At 42.9% G+C, this 24,387-nt stretch overlaps 1 protein-coding gene across 2 annotated transcripts in view; it reads right to left on the reverse strand.

Moving 5' to 3' along the window:
* Window positions 1-24,387, reverse strand: part of CFH (complement factor H) — a 587,670-nt gene that overhangs the window by 12,351 nt on the left and 550,932 nt on the right. For both annotated transcript variants that reach the window (XM_033962168.1, XM_033962167.1), the window contains exon 22: window positions 17,144-17,326. In XM_033962168.1, the coding sequence (XP_033818059.1) occupies window positions 17,144-17,326 (183 nt within the window). The remainder of the gene's footprint in view (window positions 1-17,143; window positions 17,327-24,387) is intronic.

Below are 24,387 nucleotides of genomic sequence, written 5' to 3' on the forward strand. Positions count from 1 at the left end.
TTAACTCTATCCTCTTCCCTCAATCCTGCATGTGCCCTTTTTTCTTTCTCCTCCCCACTTCCTTCCAGCATCTGCTCCCCCTTTCCCTCACACTTCCATTCAGCAGCTGTCCTTCCTCTCCCCCACACTTCCATTCAGTGTCTGTTTCCCTCTCTCTACCCCTTCCATCTACTGTTCACCCTCTATCTCGCCCCTTCCATTCACTGCCCTCTGTGCTCTTTCTATCCAGTGTGCACCCTCTCTATCTCTTCCATATGGCATCTTCCCTCTTTCTATGCTCCTTCCATAAATTATCTATCCCGTGCCTTTTCTCTGCTTTGTACGTGATTGATTTCAACTCTGTCACCTCTCCGTTTTTCTCTCTCTGTCACTACCCCCTCCCCTATGCTCTGGCATCTCTCTCTTCTCCTTTCTTTCCTTCCCACCTGACAGTCTGGAATCATCCCTTCCCTGATTCCCGACATCTCTCTCCTTTCCTTTTCTTCCATCTCTCCCTCCCCCTCCATGCTCTGACATCTCCTCCTTCCTTTCCCCCTTCCTTTTCCCTTGATCTGGCATACCTTCCTCCTTCCCTCCATGCCCTGGCGTCTCTTCTTCCCTTTAAGCCCTGGCATCTCCTTTCATTCCCTCCAGTTGGGTAGAGCAACACTCTCCCCAATCCAATTCTCTCCCCCTCTGCTCCCTTTCCTCCTTCTGTCACCCAAGGCCTGGTGTCCTGAACTTCTTCGGGCAGCAGCAGCATTAACAATTCACTGCTGTTGCCGGCTTCAGGCCTTCCTCTCTGTCGGGTCCTGTCTTCATGAAAACAGGAAGTAGGCAGGACCGGCAGAGAGGAAGGCCTGAAGCCGGCAACAGCAGCAAATTGTAAACGCTGCTACTGCCCGAAGAAGATAATGGCACCAGGCCTTGGAGCACCCAAGGCAGAACAATTCTCTCCCCTCCCTGCCGAACCCCCGCTGTCCCTCCTATCTCTCTCCCCCCCAAGTGAACCTTTCTGACCCTCCCAGCGAGAGCAGCAAACCTCCCTCCAGTAGTGTCGGCTGCTTCGCGGCTTTCTCCTGTCGGTGCAGGGTCGCTGATGATGTCATCAGTGGCGCGGCAGAGGGAGGAGGTTAGGTTTACTGCTCTCGCTAGGAGGGTGGGAGCGCGATAGGGACCGGGCTGGCTGTGCACTGTTTGGTGAGAAATAAAGTGGTTCTTTTTAAGCTGGAAATCCAAAGGTGTGTTTTTCATGTGCTGTAATTAGTAAATCATATTGCTGTTTGGGCAGAAAAGTACTATGTTTGTATTGATGTGCCCTGAACTCTATTTAGAATATATCATTACGGAAGCCCAAAGCATGCCTAACTTTTGCCCATAGAAAGTCGCGTTCACCCGAAGCTGAAACTAGTTAGACCAGTTTTCATTCGCCCAGTTGCGTACCAAGGGGGGGGGGCGGGGAGGCAGTCCGCCCCGGGTGCAGCCTTAGGGGGGCGAAGGCTGCACCCGGGGTGGACCGCCCCCCGTCCCCCCTTGGTATGCCACTGGGCGAATGAAAAGTTAGGCGTGCTTTGGGCTTCCGTAATGATATATTCTAAATAGAGTTCAGGGCACATCAATACAAACATATTGCATGCAAAACATAGTACTTTTCTGCCCAAACAGCAAAATGATTTACTAATTACAGCACATGAAAAACACACCTTTGGATTTCCTTCTTAAAAAGAACCACTTTATTTCTCACCAAACAGTGCTGCAATCAGCTTTCTTGAAAGCAAAGAAAGAACATTACTTTATTTCTCAAAGCTTAAAAATAAAAAAACCAGATACAGACCTTAACATGCATTTTCCTTCATTGCAAATGGAGGTGTGCAACTGCACAATGCTAACCTCATTGTGAGATCATCAAAGTGTACCTGTAAGGTAGAATGCGACTATTAAAAGATGTGCTGGGTGTTGAACTTATAACCTCTGCAAGATCAGCACTGGATTTTAACACGTTGAACTACATCAACTTCATCTCACTGCCCTGTCATATCATAGCTTACTGACCCTATGTATCATCTGCTTAGGAATGATATCACAATCATCACAAAAAAAGCATTTCTAGCTCACCAAGTTAATGCACCTTTTCTATCCTTTCTAGCTCACCGGTTCAAATCCCACTGTCACTTTCACTAATTTTAACAGCTTCCTATTAGCTCTCATAAGAGAGTATAGATGGTGGACTTTGCTATTTTTCATCAGCATTGCGCAGTTTGCAGGCAAACTTATTTTCACCGTCACATGGTTAGGACATCCTAAGCTGTCATGGTAGGAAACCTCTCCCCTAACAGAAAGAAGCCATTTGTGGCTCACCAAGTTAAGGCAACTTGTTGCACCTTGTTCATCTTCTCAAGCTCACCAGTTCAAATCCCACTCTCACCTTCCCTCATTTTAACAGCTTCCTATTAGCTCATATAAGAGTATACATGGTGGACTTTGCTGTTTTCATCAGCATTGTGCAGTTTGCAGGTATACTTATATTGATCTTGCCATGGCTAGGATATCCTAAGCTCTCATGGTAAGAAACCCCTAACTCAAAAGAAGTAGCTGTGGCTCAACAGTTAATAGCACCTCTCCCATTTTCTGAAGGTCAAATCCAAATGATGTTTGGATACTCCAAAACATGTTCAATATTTTGGTGACAATCTGCCATCTAGACGCATCTTGATGATCTCACAATGAGGTCAACATTGTGCATCAGATACATTCATTTGCTCTCAACTACAAGCCATTGTGATAGGAATGTATTTCTTTTGATGCAATATATGCACAAGGCAACAGGTATAAGAGTTTACTACAACTTCAGAGGGCTTGGACAGGGGTTGAAGGAAGGTACATGTTTTGAGATGTATCCTAGAGACATTACTATTGGTAAATTCAGCTTGGCTTTAGAATTGGGGTGTGGTTTCATGCTTGAGGAGTGTGTTTTGGGGTGGGGAGGGGGTTTAGGATGAGAGAACAGGCTGCTGTAGACATCTGAAAATTGCTGCAGATCATTTTAAAGCTCAACCCAAATATGTTTAAGCAAAGGAATGGCCAAAGAATGCCCAAACAGTTTGAAGGTTTTCTGGTAGAAAAATGAATATTACATTTTTGCTAACCATACTCAAGACTTGAACCCCTGACGTTTGGAAGATAATAAGCAGTGCTTTAAAGCATAGAGCTACAAAGGGAATTCCTTCTAGAATTTGGTAACAGGAGCCTCTACAGACTTCTTGTAAAAGCTTTGAGAAGTGAAAGAAATGATTAAAAGTCAGTACAGCTGAGTTTGGCCAAACTATACCCCAAGCACACCCAATCAGTTTGAAGGTTTCCGGTGGGAAGTCAGACGCTACGTAGGTGTGCTTAATATAAGAAGGTCCATAAGAACAGTTTTCTCTTTTATGACTCCCATTCTGTGTTATTGCTTATGCTGATTTCTGAGACCTTACCTTTCCTGATTGTCTTTTAACTTTTTCTTTTCTATATCTGCCACAACTCTCTCCATTCCACAGCGATAGTAATTTTCAATTGATGTCTTTCTAACATTTTTCATCTTTCCAGGTGAATATGCTGCACTTATGCAAGGAATTCCTTGCTAGCAGCTCAGATACCAAATCCAGGTGAGAATGATATATTGCTAGCTACTTAGGTGTCTTTATTACAAAAAAAGCTCAGGCAGAACTCCCATTCTATGTTATTGCTGATGGTGATTTTCCTTTAACTTTTTGTCCCCTTGATTAGTGCTGCCCAATTCAGGAAAAAGTTTTGATTTGATTCAACCTATTGAATCAATTTTTTGATTTGATTTTCCTGCCCAATTGGGTGTTTTTTCAAACATCCTGGTGGGTTTATTTTATAGCCTCTTCACCCCCTTTGCCTTCTCCTAACCACACTGGCACTGTGGTGTAAACAAAATAAACAAACAAAAATGATTTTTCCTCTCTTTGTTAAATCCAAGCTCACGTTTGCAGTCTAACACCAGCTCTGGCAGGATACACATTTCAAATCTGGCATATTGTAATCACAAAACAGAAAATAAAATTATTTTTCTACCTTTTGTTGTCTGGTCATTATTCAAATCTTGTTCAGGCTCTGGTTGTCTTCCGATAACTTGTCAGGGTCTCCTTCTTTCTTCTTTCTCCATGCTAACCATCTATCTGCCTTCTCTGTCCTCCCCTTCCATTTCCCTTCTCTCCCAGGAGGTCTGGCATCTCATTTTTTTGTCTCCATCCACAGATCCACCTTTTCTCAACTACCCTTTCATCCAGCATCTCTCCCTCCTTCCCCACTACCCCAGGGTCCACCATCTCTCTCTTTCTTTTCCCAACTACCCACCTATCCAGTATCTCTATCCCCCTCCACACTATCCCTTGTGTCCAACTTCTCTCCCATTCTAAATCCCATTGTCCACCATCTCTCTCCCTCTCCTCTGTTTTTAGACCCATTATTTCTTCCCCCCCCCCAAAGTCCGGCATATGCATGTCTCTTTGAACCCCCTTCCCTCCATGTACTTCTATACCAGGGCCCCCCCTCTCCTGAAGGTCTGTCCCCCCTGAAGGCCTGTGCTACCATCCCTAAAGGCCTGTCCCCCTGAAGGCCTGCATCCTACCTCTGAAGGCCTGTCTGTCACCCCTGAAGGCCTGTGCCACCATCCCTGAAGGCCTGTCCCACCCTTGAAGGCCTATATCCTCCCTGAAGGCCTGTATCCCCCGAAGGCTTGCCTGCCTGTCCACCCTGAAGGCCTGTACCACCCCCACCCTGAAGGACTGCTCACACCCCCAATCCTGGAAGTTCTGCATGTTCCCCCTGGCCTCCCATGCACCGTTTACCTAATATGGGCAGCATGCAGAGATCATGGTGCTGGAGATCTTTGCAAACTGCTTTGGAGCTGTTTCCTCTGCCATGGTCCTGCCCCTCCTCTGACATCAGAGGCAGAATTGCAGCGGAGGAAACAGCTCTGAAGCAGTTTGCAAAGATTGCTAGCACCGCAATCTCTGCAGGCTGCTCATATTAGTTAACGGTGTGCAGGAGGCCAGGGGGAAATCCGGACACCAGCGGGAGGCCAGAGGGGAAGCTGGACACCAGGGGGGAAGCCGGACGCCGGGTGGGAAACCAGATGCCAGGGGGGAAGTCGGACACCAGCATTTCCCAACTGACCCTCCCCCTCCCAAGCAGGTGCAGTAGCAGCTGGCCAGCAAGAGCAGCGCTGCCGCTCCTGCTTTAGGAGCGAAGAGGGACAGTCAGCCAAATCGGGAAGCCAATTTTTTTGTTTTAAATCGATTCGAATCGATTCACCCGAAGTGAATCGGTGAACTGATTCAAATCGTGAATCGGGCAGCACTACCCCTGATATCTGCCACAACTCTCTCCATTCCACAGGGCCATTAGCAGGTCTGAGAATTAGTGATGACAAAAATTGGTTCCAGGTGTGTTTGCTGAAAAAACACCAATGCTTTTTGAAACTTTGGTGCCAGAAAGCACAGTTACTTACCGTAACAGGTGTTATCCAGGGAAAGCAGGCAGATAATCTTGACTGATGGGTGACGGCACCGACGGAGTCCCGGTATGGACAATTTTAGAGTGATTGCACTCTAAGAACTTAGAAAGTTCTAGCTAGGCCGCACCGTGCGTGCGCGAGTGCCTTCCCGCCCGACAGAGGCGCGCGGTCCCCAGTTAAGATAAGCCAGCTAAGAAGCCAACCCGGGGAGGTGGGAGGGACGCAAGAATATCTGCCTGCTGTCCCTGGATAACACCTGTTACGGTAAGTAACTGTGCTTTATCCCAGGACAAGCAGGCAGCATATTCTTGACTGATGGATGACCTCCAAGCTAATAAAAAGAGGGATAGAGGGAAGGTTGGCCATTAAGAAAACAAATTTTGCAAAACAGATTGGCCAAAGTGTCCATCCCGTCTGGAGAATGCATCCAGACAATAGTGAGATGTGAAAGTATGAACTGAGGACCAAGTAGCAGCCTTGCAGATTTCCTCAATAGGAGTGGAACGGAGGAAAGCTACAGCTGCTGCCATAGCTCTAACTTTGTGGCCCATGACAGAACCTTCCAGTGTCAGGCCCGACTGAGCATAACAGAATGAAACGCAAGCAGCAAGCCAATTGGATAGGGTGCGTTTAGATACAGGATGACCCAACTTGTTAGGATCAAAAGACAAAAACAGTTGAGGAGATGATCTGTGAGGTTTAGTGCGTTCGAGAAAGTAAGCCAAAGCACGTTTACAGTCCAAGGTATGCAAAGCCTGTTCACCTGGATGAGAATGAGGCTTTGGAAAAAAATACAGGTAGGACAATGGACTGATTAAGATGAAAGTCAGACACAACCTTAGGGAGAAACTTTGGATGTGTACGTAGAACCACCTTATCATGGTGAAAAACAGTGAAAGGTGGATCGGCCACTAGTGCATGCAACTCACTGACCCTCCTGGCAGAAGTGAGAGCTATCAGGAAGGCCACTTTCCAAGTGAGAAATTTGAAATGTGCTGTGGCCAAAGGTTCAAAAGGAGGCTTCATTAAAGCGGAAAGAACCACATTGAGATCCCAAACCACAGGAGGGGGCTTGAGAGGTGGTTTTACATTAAAAAGCCCCTCATGAATCTAGAAACCAGAGGATGAGCCGAGAGGGGTTTTCCATGAATTGGCTCATGAAAGGCAGCAATGGCACTAAGATGAACTCTGATAGAAGTAGATTTAAGGCCAGAGTCAGACAAGGAAAGAAGATAGTCCAACACCAGTCCCACTGCCAGAGACATGGGATTATGGTGATGTAAGAGGCACCAGGAAGAAAACCGAGACCATTTCTGTTGATAACACTGAAGAGTGGCCGGTTTCCTGGAAGCATCAATGATAGAACGAACAGGCTGAGAAAGGAGTGAATGAGCCGAAGTCAGCCCGAGAGAAACCAAGCTGTCAGGTGCAGAGACTGTAAATTGGGATGCAGTAGGGACTTTTGATGCTGAATAAGCAGAGAAGGAAACAGTGGAAGAGGTATGGGTTCCCTGCAACTGAGTTGAAGTAGAAGGGAGAACCAATGTTGCCTGGGCCACCGTGGAGCGATGAGAATCATGGTGGCTCATTCCCTCTTGAGCTTGAACAATGTCCGCAGCATGAGCGGTAGAGGGGGAAATGCATATAGGAAGAGATTGGTCCAATCCAGGAGAAATGCATCGGGTGCCAGACGGTGAGGAGAGTAGAGTCTGGAGCAAAACAGGGGCAGCTGATGATTGTGAGGAGCTACAAAAAGGTCCACTTGAGGGGTGCCCCATTGGGCGAAAATGGACTGAAGAGTCGTGGGATCGAGAGTCCATTCGTGAGGTTGGAGAATTCTGCTGAGATTGTCCACTAAGGAATTCTGCTCCCCTTGAATGTAGACAGCCTTCAGGAATAAGTGACGAGCTGTCACCCAAGACCAAATCTGTTGGGCTTCCTGACACAACAGGCGAGAGCCCGTCCCTCCCTGTTTGTTGATGTAGTACATTGCAACTTGATTGTCTGTGCAAATCAGTTGTACTTGAGGAAAGAGAAGATGTTGAAAAGCCTTGAGGGCATAAAACATCGCTCGGAGTTCCAGGAAATTGATGTGGTGTTTCTTTTCCTGGGCAGTCCAAAACCCCTGAGTTTGGAACTCGTTCAAGTGAGCTCCCCAGGCATAGGGGGAGGAATCTGTGGTGATGACTAGTTGATGAGGAGGTAAATGAAACAGTAGACCTCTGGATAGATTTGAAGATGTCAACCACCAAAGAAGCGACTGTCAAAGAGACGAGGTCACAGATATGTGTTGTGAGCAAGGATCCGTCGCTTGTGACCACTGGTTCGCTAGGGTCCATTGAGGAGTACGCAGGTGGAGACGTGCAAAGGGGGTGACATGTACTGTCGAAGCCATGTGCCCCAATAGCACCATCATGTGATTCGCAGAAATGGTAATCTGTTGAAACACCTGCCGACAGAGATGAAGGATGGTCTGAAGGCGGTTGGATGGAAGAAACGCCCGCATCAGAACAGTGTCCAGAATGGCTCCAATGAATTGAAGTCGCTGGGTTGGAATGAGGTGTGACTTGGGTAGATTGATTTCGAAACCCAACAGCCGAAGAAAGTGAATGGTCTGGTTGGTGGCAAGCAGAACTGCCTGAGGAGAGTGAGCTTTGATCAGCCAGTCGTCCAAGTAAGGGAAGACTTGAAAATTGTGAGAGCGGAGATAGGCCACTACTACAATCAGGAACTTGGTGAATACCCTGGGATAGGAGGCCAGACCGAAGGGTAGCACCTTGTACTGATAATGGTTTTGATTGATGAGAAAGCGTAGATATTGCCTGGACGCCAGATGGATAGGAATATGTGTGTAAGCCTCTTTTAGTTCGAGGGAGCATAGCCAGTCGCCCTGAGAGATGAGAGGGTACAGGGTGGCAAGAGATAGCATTTTGAACTTCTCCTTGACCAAGCATTTGTTGAGATCTCTGAGATCTAATATAGGTCTGAGGTCTCCGGTCTTTTTGGGAACTAGAAAGTACCTGGAGTAAAATCCCTGATCTCGCTGATCTAGAGGAACTTCTTCGATGGCATTGAGAAGAAGGAGGGATTGAACCTCTTGAGCTAGAAGGAGGGACTGAGACTTGTTGGAAGCAGACTCTTTTGGCAGGCCTAACGGCGGAGGAGTCTGAAAATTGAGGGAGTAGCCGTGGGCTATGATAGAGAGCATCCACTGGTCGGTGGTGATCACTTCCCATCGAGTCAGAAAAATGTTTAGTCAACCTCCTATAGGCTGTGGAAGAGGACATGAGGGAGGAAGACTGGCAATGCCCTGGAGAAGCGAGTCAAAAGGGCTGAGTCGGTTTAGGCTGAGCAACAGGCTTCATGGCAGGCAGCTGTTGTTGGCAAGCCTGTTGTTGTTGCTGCCTTTGCCTCCGAGGCTGAGGAGGATGAGGCTGAATTGGCCGAGCAGAAAAATGCCTCTGATAGGACGTCTGCTGTCTGAAAGGACGAGGAGGAGGAGGTTTCTTCTTGTTTTTCAATAAAGTATCCCACCTCGTCTCATGAGCAGAAAGCTTCTGAGTGGTTGTATCCAGAGATTCACCAAACAGCTCATCACCCAGGCAGGGAGCATTGGCAAGGCGGTCCTGGTGGTTCACATCAAGGTCTGAGATGCGAAGCCACGCCAATCGTCTCATCGCTACAGCCATAGCAGTAGCTCGAGAGGTCAGTTCAAAAGTGTCATAGATGGAACAGACCATAAACTTCCTGAGTTGCAAGAGACTGGCAGTGCATTGTTGAAAAGCAGAAAGCTTGCGGTCAGGAATATATTTCTGAAAAGTGGCCATCTGCTGGATAAGATGTTTCAGGTAAAAGGAAAAGTGAAATGCATAATTACCTGAACAGTTGGCCAACATAGCATTTTGGTAAAGTCGTTTACCAAATTTATCCATGGCCTTGCCTTCTCTGTCAGGAGGGACAGAGGCATATACACTAGAGCCTGCAGATTTTTTGAGGGTTGACTCCACCAGCAAAGATTCATGTGGAAGCTGAGGTTTGTCAAACCCTGGGATAGGAATAACTTTATAAAGTGATTCCAACTTCCTTGGAGCTCCTGGAATAGTGAGAGGAGTTTCCAAATTTTTGTAAAAAGTTTCACTCAATATATCATGAAGGGGTAACTTTAAAAATTCTTTGGGAGGTTGTTCAAAGTCCAAAGCCTCCAAGAATGCTTTTGATTTCTTAGAATCAGATTCCAAGGGAAGAGAAAGGGTGTCTGACATTTCCCTAAGAAATTTGGTGAAGGAAGAGTGCTCTGGCTTACTAGCAGGATCCTGCACCGATGGGTCAGCCTCATCTGATGAAAAATCCTCCTCGGTACCGAGGGGATCATCGGAGTCATCCCATAAATCAGGGTCCCATACCGATGGGAGACGGCCCTGAGACAAAGGGGTAGAGGATTCGGTATGCCTGGTTTTGCGTACCGATTTGCCTGAACGCATCGACACCGTACCCGGTGACTGTAAAACGGGACGGGTATCAGAAAGCGGTACCGGATCAGAGGCCGAGTGAGCCGTACGTCGAAGAGACTTTGGCTCTGCCGATAAGACAGGCATAGAAATGGAAGAGGCAGATTTAAGCAGTGCCGATAACGTCGATGCCGATAACATAGGCTGGTCGACTATCGGTACCGCAGGCTCAGTGGGTACCGACACCGGAAGGTTCGGAGTTAGCAGAGCCGGGAGCAGGTGTTGTAATTGCTCCTTAAGCTGGACCTGAAGGATGGATGCTATACGCTCATCCAGAGATGGTCCCGATGGCACCGGTACCGCTTTTTTCTTGCTCGGTACCTGCGGTGCCGCTCGACGCTCAGGCGAAGTCGATGCCGATGAAGAGGCATTGACTTCAATGGGAGCGGAGCGTTTGCGGGGCCGGCGTGCAGTCTGCAGGACTTGGCTCACTGCTTGTTCGACTGGCGGGCCAAGAACAGAAGGGGATTGCTTCTTAGCCGGCTTACCTGAAGGGTGCGACACCGAAGAGACCTCTTGCGGTGTCGAAACCACCGGTGCTGATTTGGAGGAAGTCGCCAGAGTTGACGCTGGTGGAACTTCCATAGCGGCACCGAAAAGAATCCGCTGTTGAATTTGGCGGTTCTTCAAAGTTCTCTTTTGAAGAGAACTACAGCGGGTGCACGTTTCTGCCCTATGGTCCGGACCCAAACACTGAAGGCACCACTTGTGCGGGTCGGATAAAGAAATAGGGCGTGCACACCGCTGACACTTCTTAAAACCCAGAGAAGGGGGCATGAAGGGAAAAAAGGCAGTAGCAAAATCGAAGCCCGAGGCTTCGATGGTGCCAACAGGCCCCGCCGGGGCCATCTGAAAAAAGTCGAAAAAAATAGACTTTTTTTTTTTTTAGGAAAATAATAAAAGAAGAAAAAGAGAATAAATTCACGAGAAAAATTACGCGAGCAGGAAGGCAAAAAAAGAGAGTCCAACAGCCGTTGGAAACACGCGTCTTCTTAGCTCCGCGGAAACTAAGAAACTGGGGGACCGCGCGCCTCTATTGGGCGGGAAGGCACTCGCGCACGCGCGGTGCGGCCTAGCTAGAACTTTCTAAGTTCTTAGAGTGCAATCACTCTAAAATTGTCCGTACCGGGGCTCCGTCAGTGCCGTCACCCATCAGTCAAGAATATGCTGCCTGCTTGTCCTGGGATAAAAATGGATATGCAAGTTATATGAATATGTGTTAACCGTACCCAAGAGTGGAACCTATGATATTGGGAAGATAGAATCAGTGTTTTACTCATAGAGCTAAAGGTAAAGAGGCAGCTCAAAAGACTAATCAGTTGAGGAATGGTTCAGTGTAAGAACTCATTGATAACTATTGCTCAGGTGTGTGTGGGGAAAAACACCCAAAGGACATGCAATCGGTGGACATGGTTTTGGTGATAATTGTTAGGCATCCTTATTATAAAAAGGGTTCAGGTGCAGCTGCCTCTTCTATTTAGGAGTTCAACAGTGTTTGTGCTTTTGTTTATTCTACGTGTTATTTTGAGACTGTGCTGTGACATATTCTCCCACAACTTCTTTTTACTTTTGCCACAGATGTCTTTCTAACATTTTCCCTTTTATCTCCAGATTTCAGGTTGACTATGCTCATCTCCCGAAAGTGGCTAATAACTCCCTTTGTGTTTCCTAGAGGCCAGAGCAGGTCTCTTAAAACTGGGTTCAGCAAATTACCAAAACAGAAAGAATAGGTGAGAATGACGCATTGCAACCTTTGTTAGCTTTCTCTAAATATCCTTCACTTGACTGTAAATTGTGCTTACTATCTGCACTGTTATAACTATACCTTTTCTCTGAGTAGCCCTTGTGATGAATTAAATACATATTCACATTGCTAACATGTTTCACACTTTTTTCCTTCACAAGGGTGTACTTCTTGATGAATTTCTGAGAGAACAGTAAATTGGTGAGTTTTAGGCTCTGTTTTACAAAGGTGCACTAAATCAATGCATGCGCTAACTGCTACGACATCCATAGGATAACATGCATGCGTTAACATTTAGCACACGCTAATGGCACCCTAAAGGACAACATATTTAGCGTGTGCTAAATGTTAACGCGTGCATGTTATCCAATGGACGCAGTAGCAAGTTAGTTACTGTGTTGATTTAGCGCACCTTTGTAAAACAAAGCCTAAAACTCACCAATGTACTTTTAATTTGTTTCAATCCATCTTCCTTTTTCTACAGCCTGCCTTCTCCTACCAGTAGAAGATTATGGGACCTTAACAATTTAACCACAGTTGGACCTAGGAATGGCTTACTTTGCATACCTGTGATCCATCTCATCGAACTGCAGTTTCATGATGTTACACTTGCATGCTGCTTTCCTGGACTGTGCAATGATTCTACATTTGAGTGTCTAAGAACTTACATGACATTCTACAATAAAAAATATTAAACCATTTTGACCTTGTGCTTATTTAAAAAACCCTGTGTGATATTGGGACAACATCACACAGCATCCGGGCATTAGTGTTTCCTTAATAAGCACCACTTCAGCTACTTCATCACATTGGCCTTTGTCTTATTTAGTGTTCCTTGAGGCCTAGGCTGCAAAAGAGAAAAGTGAGGTGGCTCTTAGGGGATGCATGGGGTGGCATGTTTCTCACTTGCTCACCAGTCCAATGAGATGTCTAAACTACCTCACAGCCTGCAAACAGCATAATATTTGAGAAAATGAGAGCTGGAGAGGATGAGAAGGTGCATCAAGGTGACTTAACTTGGTGAGCCAGAAATGCCTTCTTTCAGTCAGGAGAGAAGTTTCCTACCCTGATAGTTTAGGATATGTTTAACTATGGCCGTTTAGGCTACTACTGGCGCTTTGCTACGGAGCCGCAAGCACACCGTAGCTACAGCCATACAGCTATATGGAACAGTATAATCAAACCTGAATTACTATTCTTTTTATGGCTCAGCAGTTAGAATGAAGCTTAGCATGTGAGCCTGGTATGGGTTCAACTCCCTCATGTACTTCAGCTGACACAATACTCATTTTAATAAAAAATTACAAGCTACAGACCAATCAAATATAATTTTCATCTCAAACAGCACATTAGCAGTACTAGAAGCAATAAATTCCAAAAGTGGAGTTTGCAATTGATATAAACAGCAGTATTTGACTCCATGTCATGTTTATTCAACCATACTTGAGATTCTGGCTTTTGGGACAATGAAAGCAATGCTACCAGTCTTTTGTCTCAACTAACTGTGATATGATAGCTAAGCAGATGATACCTTATCGATCACTATGCTTGTATGACAGGAGAGTTAAAGAAACTGGAGTGGAAGGTGGTGTAGCTCAATGTGTTAAAGCTCTGTGCTGATCTTGCAGAGGTTGTGAGTTCAACTTCTAGCCCATCTTTTAATGGTGGCATTGTACCTTACAGGTGCACCTTGGTGATTTCACAATGAAGTCAGCATTGTGCAGCTGCACACCTCCATTTCCAATGAACTTGATGCCACATTCAGGTCTGTTATGAGTTTTATTCTGTTTTTAAGCTTTGCCAAATTAAGTTATGGGCTTTCTTTGCTTTGAAGAATGAGCCGATTGGAGCAATGTTGAGTGAGAAAGAAAGTGTTATTTGGAGCAAGAAACCTAAAGCTGTGATTTTCATGTGCTGTAATTAGCTAACATTGCTTCTTTAGGCAGTTTTAAATTCAATATGCTTTGTATGTATGTGTCCTGTTTTTGTGCTGGCTGAATCACAAAATAAAATCCCTGAACTGTATTTAAAAGATCACTTTGGAAACGTCCAAAATCTGCCTAAATCCCATTCAGAGAAACATCTATCAAATAACGTCTATCAGACGCCAAGAGAAAGCTCAAAAGTCTAAATAGCCTAATAGCCTAAATAGCATCCATAGAACTCGTGTCTATCCGAGTACCGTCTTTCTGAAGCCTAAACCACGTCTATCTAAAGTCAAAACAATACTCAAACAGCTATTCTTTACACTGATTCTAGGAGCTAATTTTACAATTACTATACAGCTTCTTATGTAGCACAGAGGTTAAACTTATACCCTTCTACACTGTTTGCAGTTCAACTCCCAGTCAGTACCTCTCACTGAAAATGAAATATTATAAATGTCCTTTTAAAGATGGCATACTGTGTTACATTTTTTGTTTTTATTATGTTAAACCTTACAATCCTATTCCAGACAAATAGGCTTAATTGGAAATGTAAATGTCCATTTAAATAAGTATGATATCTAGCTCATAACGAGCCTTCAAACTTTATTTGATTGAATTAAAGTTCAGCTTTTTTGATTTTCTATTGCATAACGAACCCCATTAAGACAACCCTCAAGTGATTAAATAGGGGGCAGTTATATCATACATTGTTGACAGTTTTTAGTGCATAGGACCACCCATAACATATGTTATCACAAGTCCGCATTCTGTCTCTTTTCTTAATAATCATTTATACCAAAGCCTCCATCCCATCCCTTATCTTGTGAAGATTTTTATGTATGTTTTTATGTATGTTTGTATATGACTATTGGTGTATATCCCTTATTTGAAATATTTGGAGGGGCATAATCAAAAGGGACGTCTAAGTCCATTTACATCCATTTCACAAGTCGTCCAAAGTCAAAAAATGCCTGACATTTTCGAAAGAGACGTCCAACTTCTTTTGACTTTCGAAAATCGTCCAAATTATACGTCCTACAGATCTGATCTAAAACGTTTATCTTTATTGTCCATTTTCATACAAATGTCCGTCCAAGTCAAAAACGTCTAGAACAAGCCCTGTTGGACGTGGGAGGGGCCTGCAAAGTGATTGACAGAACACCCAGACAGGGCACCTAAATAGTGGGGTAACTTACAGGGCACTGCTATGAACTTCACAAACAGAGTGCCATGGTTTCTCCTCACTACAGCTCCCTTATAGGTCATGGTGAGCCCCCCAAACCACCTTCAGAATCCCCTAGACCCACTTATCTACCACCCCTATAGCCATTATGGATGCAGGAGCTACTTATATGCCTGTGCAAAAGGGTTTTGGGGGTGTATAGGAGAGTGCACATGTTTCAGTAACAAAGCAGTGATTACAGGAGCTTATGGACATGGGTCCATCTCTCTATGGGTCCCAAACCCACCCCCAAGATGACTTAAGCTGCCTCTGGGCTGGACGACTAGGCTTTCCTATGCTAGGCAGCCAGGTGATGATGGTCTGGAGGCTGAAATTTCAAGTTATGATTAAAATTTTTTATTGGGGTGGGGGTTGTTAGTGATCACTGGGGTAGTATGTGGGGGTCTGTGTTATGTGTTTTCAGTGATTATCTGGTGAATTTAGGTGGGTTTTTGTGACTTAGACCATGTTTTAGATGGTCTAAGTCAAAACGTCCTACTTTCCTCTAGGCCAGGGGTGTCCAATGTCGGTCCTCGAGGGCCGCAATACAGTCGGGTTTTCAGGATTTCCCCAATGAATATGTATGAGATCTATTAGCATACAATGAGTGCATGCAAATAGATCTCATGCATATTCATTGGGGAAATCCTGAAAACCCGACTGGATTGCGGCCCTCGAGGACCGACATTGGACACCCCTGCTCTAAGCTCTGTTGTTTAACTTTCGGTTATACATGCTGTATGACTAAGTCTAAGCCGGCCCATGTCCCGCCCAACTCCCGCCCTCGACACGCCTCCCGAAATGCCCCATTTAGATTTGGACGTTGAACGGCTCTATGAAGGCCTAAGTTGTTTAGAAATACGTCCAAAACCCGGTTTGATTATTGGCACTTGGACATTTTAGAGAAATGTTTGTCCAAGTGCCGATTTAGGCCAGTTTTTGGACATTTTTCTCTTTTGATTATGAGCCCCATAGTGTATATCACTATGAAAAACTTAATTTAACTGGCCTTGGTGTTATCAAAATTTATAAAATAGAGCCTTTCCATTCATAAGACTTCTATCATATTTCTATCAATCAGCAATCAGCAATTCACTAGTCTAATGCTGCTTTCGCGTTTCCATTTGATGACGCCCCCGATGTGCTGTGGCATAAAAAATGGAGGAGCTCTCAGCAAGTATTTTTCAACTTGGGAGTAACACAGCTTGCCACATGTGAGAGAGAATTTAGTCACTGTAAATAGTTTTGCTGAGCCTTTCAGGAATATTCTGTTTGTTTGAATATGGTGGGTTTTTAGTTTTATTTTTAATGATAAATCTTAAATACTTTAACACTTGTGTGCTGATGGTTTACTTATACACAAATCGTATGGCAGAAGTCAGTTGCTCAAACGTTTGCTCATGATATACATGTTGTTTCTATTTTTAGCAATACAGCAACAATTACTTCCCCCGATGAAGGTCAGATGACTGAAACGCTCAAGCTAATATGGAGCATCGGGTACTTTGAATTTTGAAACCAACGTTGGACTAATGAATTGCTATTTAAGCTAAGTGTTGCTAATTGATAGAAATATGATAGAAGTCTTATGAATGGAAAGGCTCTATTTTATAAATTTTGATAACAGCAAGGCCAGTTAAATTTAACTGAAAACAATATATTATAACTATCCTATTAAAGATGGTATACTGTGTTTTTATGTTAAAGCTTAAAATCCTGAAATAATAGAAAAGTATCAAAAAAAACCACATTTTAACATATAACTAAATACATTATAGGGACATCTACCTGTCGTCTACAAGAGGGAAAAATTGTATTATTGGAGACGCGCATCAGACTCCTAAGTAATGCTGAGCGTGATATACGCGGCGCAGATGTCTAAAGCACGCCTAAATATACGCGGAGTTTGCAGAATCGGGGCCAAAATATCCTATCTCCCTTTTCCACACAATTGCTAAATCTCCTATTTCCTCCTACCTAACCAAATCCCTGTGTCCACACTCTATCCTCATCTGTTTTCAGAACTTCTTTGCCTGAACAAGATCTCTACAAGCATGAACTTACCGGTATATAAAGAATGGCTTAAAATGGAAAGCAAGAGTCAGATAAAACTCCAAAATATTTGCAACTGTAAGAATCTTTCTACTATGTTCATGGTTGTTTTTTTTACTTCAATTCTTTAACTTTATTGAAATGTTAAAATATAACATTAAAAAGATGATTGTTTTTTGTACTTACCCACACATTCTGAAGGACTTGACCATTCTCCATCATTACACACTACTGGTTTTGGGTCTCTGAGTTCATAATTCCGTGAGCATTGATATCTCACACTTGAACCATGGGCATAATCTGGTATTAATGTACTGCTGATATCCCCATTTTCAATAATAGGTGGGGGACCACAGCTCCTATTGGGTGCTGTATTAAAATTAGATAAAATATAAGTTGTTATATGAAAATAATTCAAATTTACATTTGATTGTACTACAAGCATCCTTTTATGATAGTGTCACATAAAATAAAATACTTCAAAGGAAAACAGTTTACTCAGTAAAGCAATTCTATTTTATGAGAGAAACCAAAGTGCATAGTTTTGAAAAGCAATACGCAAACTTACAGTTTAAAATAAAGTATTATTTTCTATGAAACATATCATTTATTTATTAAAAACATTAATATTCCACACTGTCCTAAAACTCTAGGCAGATCACAGTGTCATATACACTGACAGGCACATTAAACTCCTCCAGAGAGAAGCCAGATGGACATTTCAGCTCAACTCTATGAAACCTGTGGGTTTGAATAGTAATATTGGCTGGCACTCTTTTTTCTAAAAGGCTGGGTGACGTCATGGTGCACTGCTTTTAAGTACGCATGCGTGGCGTTCGAGCGCCACCGGCGCCATTTTTGGATGTGTTAGTTTTTGACTGAAAGCAGTGAGTACTATTTTGCAGATATGTGAGTCAATTGTGATTTATACATTGGAATGCAATGTTTTAAGCACTTGTCTTTCCTGTTTTTGTTGCTTTACAGCTTTCAAAAAAAGTCCCCCGACGAAGCCAATAACTTTGCGAAACGGGTCCCGTCGGGCTCTTATCCTTAATTCAGATAAGTGCACTACATTTTTGTAGATACTATCGGTTAAAATAAGTGAAGTGTTAAATACACGATTAAACAAGTTTTTGATTTAACCGGTCAGGAGAGGAGTGTGAGGCCAATGATAGAGAACCTGTCCTGCTGAGTAACCATTACAGAATTTAATATTCTCGATGGTGCAGGCTTCTGAGGTCTTTTCCTCTTGTTCAATTTCAATCTAATTGCGTGTAGAACCTGTATTTCATTGTTTTGTTGTCTACACTGAAGAGGTTCTTATCCATTCCACTTTTATAGTAGTTGTGCACTATATTTAGAATGGCAATGAATGAATGGAAAACAGTATTCAGTTTCACTAACGAAAGAGTGGATAAATTATTACAATTTCCAACTCAATTTGAGAATCTGCACACATCCCATGTTCAATCAAATGCGTGGGGAGACATCATAAAAAGCTTTAAAACTATGATTAGTATGGAAACAAACAGTGGTATATTGATTGAGTATTGTAAGCTAGAAAGAATACCAAGGGGCTTAAGGATCAATAAGGCACCACAATCTTTCAAAGAGGATCCTGAATTCATTAACACTTGGAATAAAATCCTCAATAAATGTTCCTTAGACCTCATGTTATTGATTATTGAGAAGAGTCTTTCTATTGTGAACGATTTAAAAATAAAACTGGACACAGAGATCAGTAGTTTGAAGAATGCATTACCTTCGGATGATTTTGAGACTCAATTTAAACAGTTGAATGAAAACATGGAGAAATTTAAAGAAACCCTGAAAAGAAATAAGACCAAGAAGTTTAAGAGGGATGAATACGACTACAGCAATCAAAGAGTTTATCCATGGATGTACACAGATACATCACAGCAAGCACAGACAAGTAGTAATATGAGTGGTTCGGAGGGTTCTTCCTCTTCGGCATCTTCCACAAGTAGCAACAACCAGGCTTTTTTAAGATCGGGCCAACCACAAAGACGCGGAAGGTCGAGAGGCAAAAGAGGCACGCCAAGATCACGACCGAATACCAGGTCCCAAACGAAAACAAACCAGTGGTGATCAATATCTCTAATAAATTGCTGACTTTTGCTGAAAAGGATCTTTTGTCCAAAGGACTCTCTTTTGTTCCCTTGTCTAATTTTGACTTGTTCCGTTTTTCTGTCGACTTTGAGAAATTTTCACGGGCTCTTCAATTGAGGTTATTTTTTAGCGATAAAAGTGAGAGCTATGATCGTACAATCGTGAGTCCCCATTCTAAATGGGTTCCTCCGGGCCAGTTGACCCGGTGATCAGCACGTTTAAAAAATGTGTTTTGAGAGACATCAACAACTGGTACAGAAACCGTAACAAAGTCAAAGGGAATTTGAGTTTAGCACAAAGAACGGCTCTGTCTTCCCTTCAAAAAGATGAGAATATTGTCATTAAGAGTGCGGACAAAGGAGAAGCAGTGGTAATCTTGGACAAAGAATATTATCACAATGAGATTTGTCAGCATTTAGGACAATCTGATATTTATGAAAAATTGGAGTGTAATCCTACTATCAGATTGCAAAGAGAAATTTTGTACCTCACAAATGCCGGCCTAGTGGCTGGATTTATCACACAGAGAGACCACCACTTTTTAAATAAACAGTGGCCCACCACTCCTGTGTTTTACATGTTACCTAAGGTTCATAAGGATTTACAGCACCCCCCAGGGAGACCGATCATGTCATCACGGGATTCTCTTTTGGAACCGTTGTCAGTGTTTTTAGATCAATTTCTGAAGTATGAGGTTCCGAAAGTGCCCTCGTATATTAAGGATACTGATGATTTTTTGAACAAACTTGCACAAGTGGATGCGGGCAGTTTTCCGTTTTTACTAGTTACTTTGGACGTAGTGTCACTATATACGTCCATCCCTCAAGATGAGACGTTACAAGTACTGAAGGACATCTTTGAGGGACGCATAAGACCCCATTCGATACCTACAGAATTCCTATCAGCATTAGCGAAGATCACTATGAAAGAAAATTTTTTCCTGTTTGACGGTTCTTTTTACAAACAGAAAAACTGGGTGGCAATGGGAGCCACTTTTGCTCCTTCAGTTGCCAATTTGTATATGGCAACGTTTGAAAAAACCTGGCTGGACTGTTCTCCTTTTCAAGCAAAAATTTTCCACTGGTTTCGTTATATAGACGATGTCTTTATGCTGTGGAGTGGCACTGAACAAGAACGGAATCAGTTCCATGCTTGGTTAAATTCTTGTGATGAGAGCATAAAATTCACGATGCAATTTTCTTCGTCCTCTGTAGTCTATTTGGACGTGATTGTTATTCAACTAGAGGATTCTTTTGCTACAGACTTGCATGTCAAACCAACGGACAGAAATACCATTTTGGAGTACACCATCTGTCATCCAGTTGCGTTAAGGAATAATCTCCCTTTTTCGCAATTCTCCGGATAAAGAGAAATTGTTCAACAGCAAGGAGGTATAAGAACCAAGCAAAACTTTTCAGTGAAAAATTAAGTGTTCGGGGATACCCGCAGAATGTTTTACGGGTTGCACAGAAACGAGCTAAGTACTATAACCGGGATTTACTTTTATCCAGCAATAAATCAAGGGTTGACACGGACATTGTTCAGACTTGTGTCATGTGGTTCACATCGCATGGGAGTATTCCGGCTAACATCTTGAAGAAAAATTGGAAAATCATTCAAACTTTACCTACCTTTCAAGATGTTCCATTGAGAATCGCTTTTACTCGTGATAAAAATTTGAAAGATCTTCTTAGCCCTGCAACATATCGTACCAACACAGTAGACAACATGGAGCTCTTTTAGGGTTTTGTGAAGTGTGGCTCTTGTAGCATCTGTGCCATTACAATGCAGGGTTCGACTTTTACCAATCCTGTTGACAATAGGGTATACCATATACAGCATTCAATGACCTGCAACTCTGATTTTGTGATCTATGCTATTGTTTGTCCGTGTGCAAAAGTGTACATTGGCAAGACCATACGTCCGTTTCGTATACGGATGTGTGAACACAGATCCAACCTTAAGCTCAAGAAAATCAGTGCTCCCATAGTTGAACATTGTCTGGAATTTGCACACGATTTTCAACAACTAAGATGCATCTGCATTGATAAAGAAATTAAGAACGTTCGGGGAGGTGACAGGCACATTAAACTCCTCCAGAGAGAAGCCAGATGGACATTTCAGCTCAACTCTATGAAACCTGTGGGTTTGAATAGTAATATTGGCTGGCACTCTTTTTTCTAAAAGGCTGGGTGACGTCATGGTGCACTGCTTTTAAGTACGCATGCGTGGCGTTCGAGCGCCACCGGCGCCATTTTTGGATGTGTTAGTTTTTGACTGAATGCAGTGAGTACTATTTCGCAGATATGTGAGTCAATTGTGATTTATACATTGGAATGCAATGTTTTAAGCACTTGTCTTTTCTGTTTTTGTTGCTTTACAGCTTTCAAAAAATGTCCCCCGACGAAGCCAATAACTTGGCGAAACGGGTCCCATCGGGCTCTTATTCTTAATTCAGATAAGTGCACTACATTTTTGTAGATACTATCGGTTAAAATAAGTGAAGTGTTAAATACACGATTAAACAAGTTTTTGATTTAACCGGTCAGGAGAGGAGTGTGAGACCAATGATAGAGAACCTGTCCTGCTGAGTAACCATTACAGAATTTAATATTCTCGATGGTGCAGGCTTCTGAGGTCTTTTCCTCTTGTTCAATTTCAATCTAATTGCGTGTAGAACCTGTATTTCATTGTTTTGTTGTCTACACTGAATAGGTTCTTATCCATTCCACTTTTATAGTAGTTGTGCACTATATTTAGAATGGCAATGAATGAATGGAAAACAGTATTCAGTTTCACTAACGAAAGAGTGGATAAATTATTACAATTTCCAACTCAATTTGAGAATCTGCACACATCCCATGTTCAATGAAATGTGTGGGGAGACATCATAAAAAGCTTTAAAACTATGATTAGTATGGAAATAAACAGTGGTATATTGATTGAGTATTGTAAGCTAGAAAGAATACCAAGGGGCTTAAGGATCAATAAGGCACCACAATCTTTCAAAGAGGATCCTGAATTCATTAACACTTGGAATAAAATCCTCAATAAATGTTCCTTAGACCTCATGTTATTAATTATTGAGAAGAGTCTTTCTACTGTGAACGATTTAAAAATAAAACTGGACACAGAGATCAGTAGTTTGAAGAATGCATTACCTTCGGATGATTTTGAGACTCAATTTAAACAGTTGAATGAAAACATGGAGAAATTTAAAGAAACCCTGAAAAGAAATAAGACCAAGAAGTTTAAGAGGGATGAATACGACTACAGCAATCAAAGAGTTTATCCATGGATGTACACAGATACATCACAGCAAGCACAGACAAGTAGTAATATGAGTGGTTCGGAGGGTTCTTCCTCTTCGGCATCTTCCACAAGTAGCAACAACCAGGCTTTTTTAAGATCGGGCCAACCACAAAGACTCGGAAGGTCGAGAGGCAAAAGAGGCACGCCAAGATCACGACCAAATACCAGGTCCCAAAAGAAAACAAACCAGTGGTGATCAATATCTCTAATAAATTGCTGACTTCTGCTGAAAAGGATCTTTTGTCCCCTCGTCTAATTTTGACTTGTTCCGTTTTTCTGTCGACTTTGAGAAATTTTCACGGGCTCTTCAATTGAGGTTATTTTTTAGCGATAAAAGTGAGAGCTATGATCGTACAATCGTGCGTCCCCATTCTAAATGGGTTCCTCCGGGCCAGTTGACCCGGTGATCAGCACGTTTAAAAAATGTGTTTTGAGAGACATCAACAACTGGTACAGAAACCGTAACAAAGTCAAAGGGAATTTGAATTTAGCACAAAGAACGGCTCTGTCTTCCCTTCAAAAAGATGAGAATATTGTCATTAAGAGGGCGGACAAAGGAGGAGCAGTGGTAATCTTGGACAAAGAATATTATCACAATGAGATTTGTCAGCATTTAGGACAATCTGATATTTATGAAAAATTGGAGTGTAATCCTTCTATCAGATTGCAAAGAGAAATTTTGTACCTCACAAATGCTGGCCTAGTGGCTGGATTTATCACACAGAGAGACCACCGCTTTTTAAATAAACAGTGGCCCACCACTCCTGTGTTTTACATGTTACCTAAGGTTCATAAGGATTTACAGCACCCCCCAGGGAGACCGATCATGTCATCACGGGATTCTCTTTTGGAACCGTTGTCAGTGTTTTTAGATCAATTTCTGAAGTATGAGGTTCTGAAAGTGCCCTCGTATATTAAGGATACTGCAGATTTTTTGAACAAACTTGCACAAGTGGATGCGGGCAGTTTTCCGTTTTTACTAGTTACTTTGGACGTAGTGTCACTATATACGTCCATCCCTCAAGATGAGGCGTTACAAGTACTGAAGGACATCTTTGAGGGACGCATAAGACCCCATTCGATACCTACAGAATTCCTATCAGCATTATCGAGGATCACTATGAAAGAAAATTTTTTCCTGTTTGACGGTTCTTTTTACAAACAGAAAAACGGGGTGGCAATGGGAGCCACTTTTGCTCCTTCAGTTGCCAATTTGTATATGGCAACGTTTGAAAAAACCTGGCTGGACTGTTCTCCTTTTCAAGCAAAAGTTTTCCATTGGTTTCGTTATATAGACGATGTCTTTATGCTGTGGAGTGGCACTGAACAAGAACTGAATCAGTTCCATGCTTGGTTAAATTCTTGTGATGAGAGCATAAAATTCACGATGCAATTTTCTTCGTCCTCTGTAGTCTATTTGGACGTGATTGTTATTCAACTAGAGGATTCTTTTGCTACAGACTTGCATGTCAAACCAACGGACAGAAATACTATTTTGGAGTACACCAGCTGTCATCCAGTTGCGTTAAGGAATAATCTCCCTTTTTCGCAATTTCTCCGAATAAAGAGAAATTGTTCAACAGCAAGGAGGTATAAGAACCAAGCAAAACTTTTCAGTGAAAAATTAAGTGTTCGGGGATACCCGCAGAATGTTTTACGGGTTGCATAGAAACGAGCTAAGTACTATAACCGGGATTTACTTTTATCCAGCAATAAATCAAGGGTTGACACGGACATTGTTCAGACTTGTGTCATGTGGTTCACATCGCATGGGAGTATTCCGGCTAACATCTTGAAGAAAAATTGGAAAATCATTCAAACTTTACCTACCTTTCAAGATGTTCCATTGAGAATCGCTTTTACTCGTGATAAAAATTTGAAAGATCTTCTTAGCCCTGCAACATATCGTACCAACACAGTAGACAACATGGAGCTCTTTTAGGGTTTTGTGAAGTGTGGCTCTTGTAGCATCTGTGCCATTACAATGC

This window comes from Geotrypetes seraphini, chromosome 10 (genome assembly GCF_902459505.1).
Source record: "Geotrypetes seraphini chromosome 10, aGeoSer1.1, whole genome shotgun sequence".
Taxonomy (NCBI): Eukaryota; Metazoa; Chordata; class Amphibia; order Gymnophiona; family Dermophiidae; genus Geotrypetes; species Geotrypetes seraphini.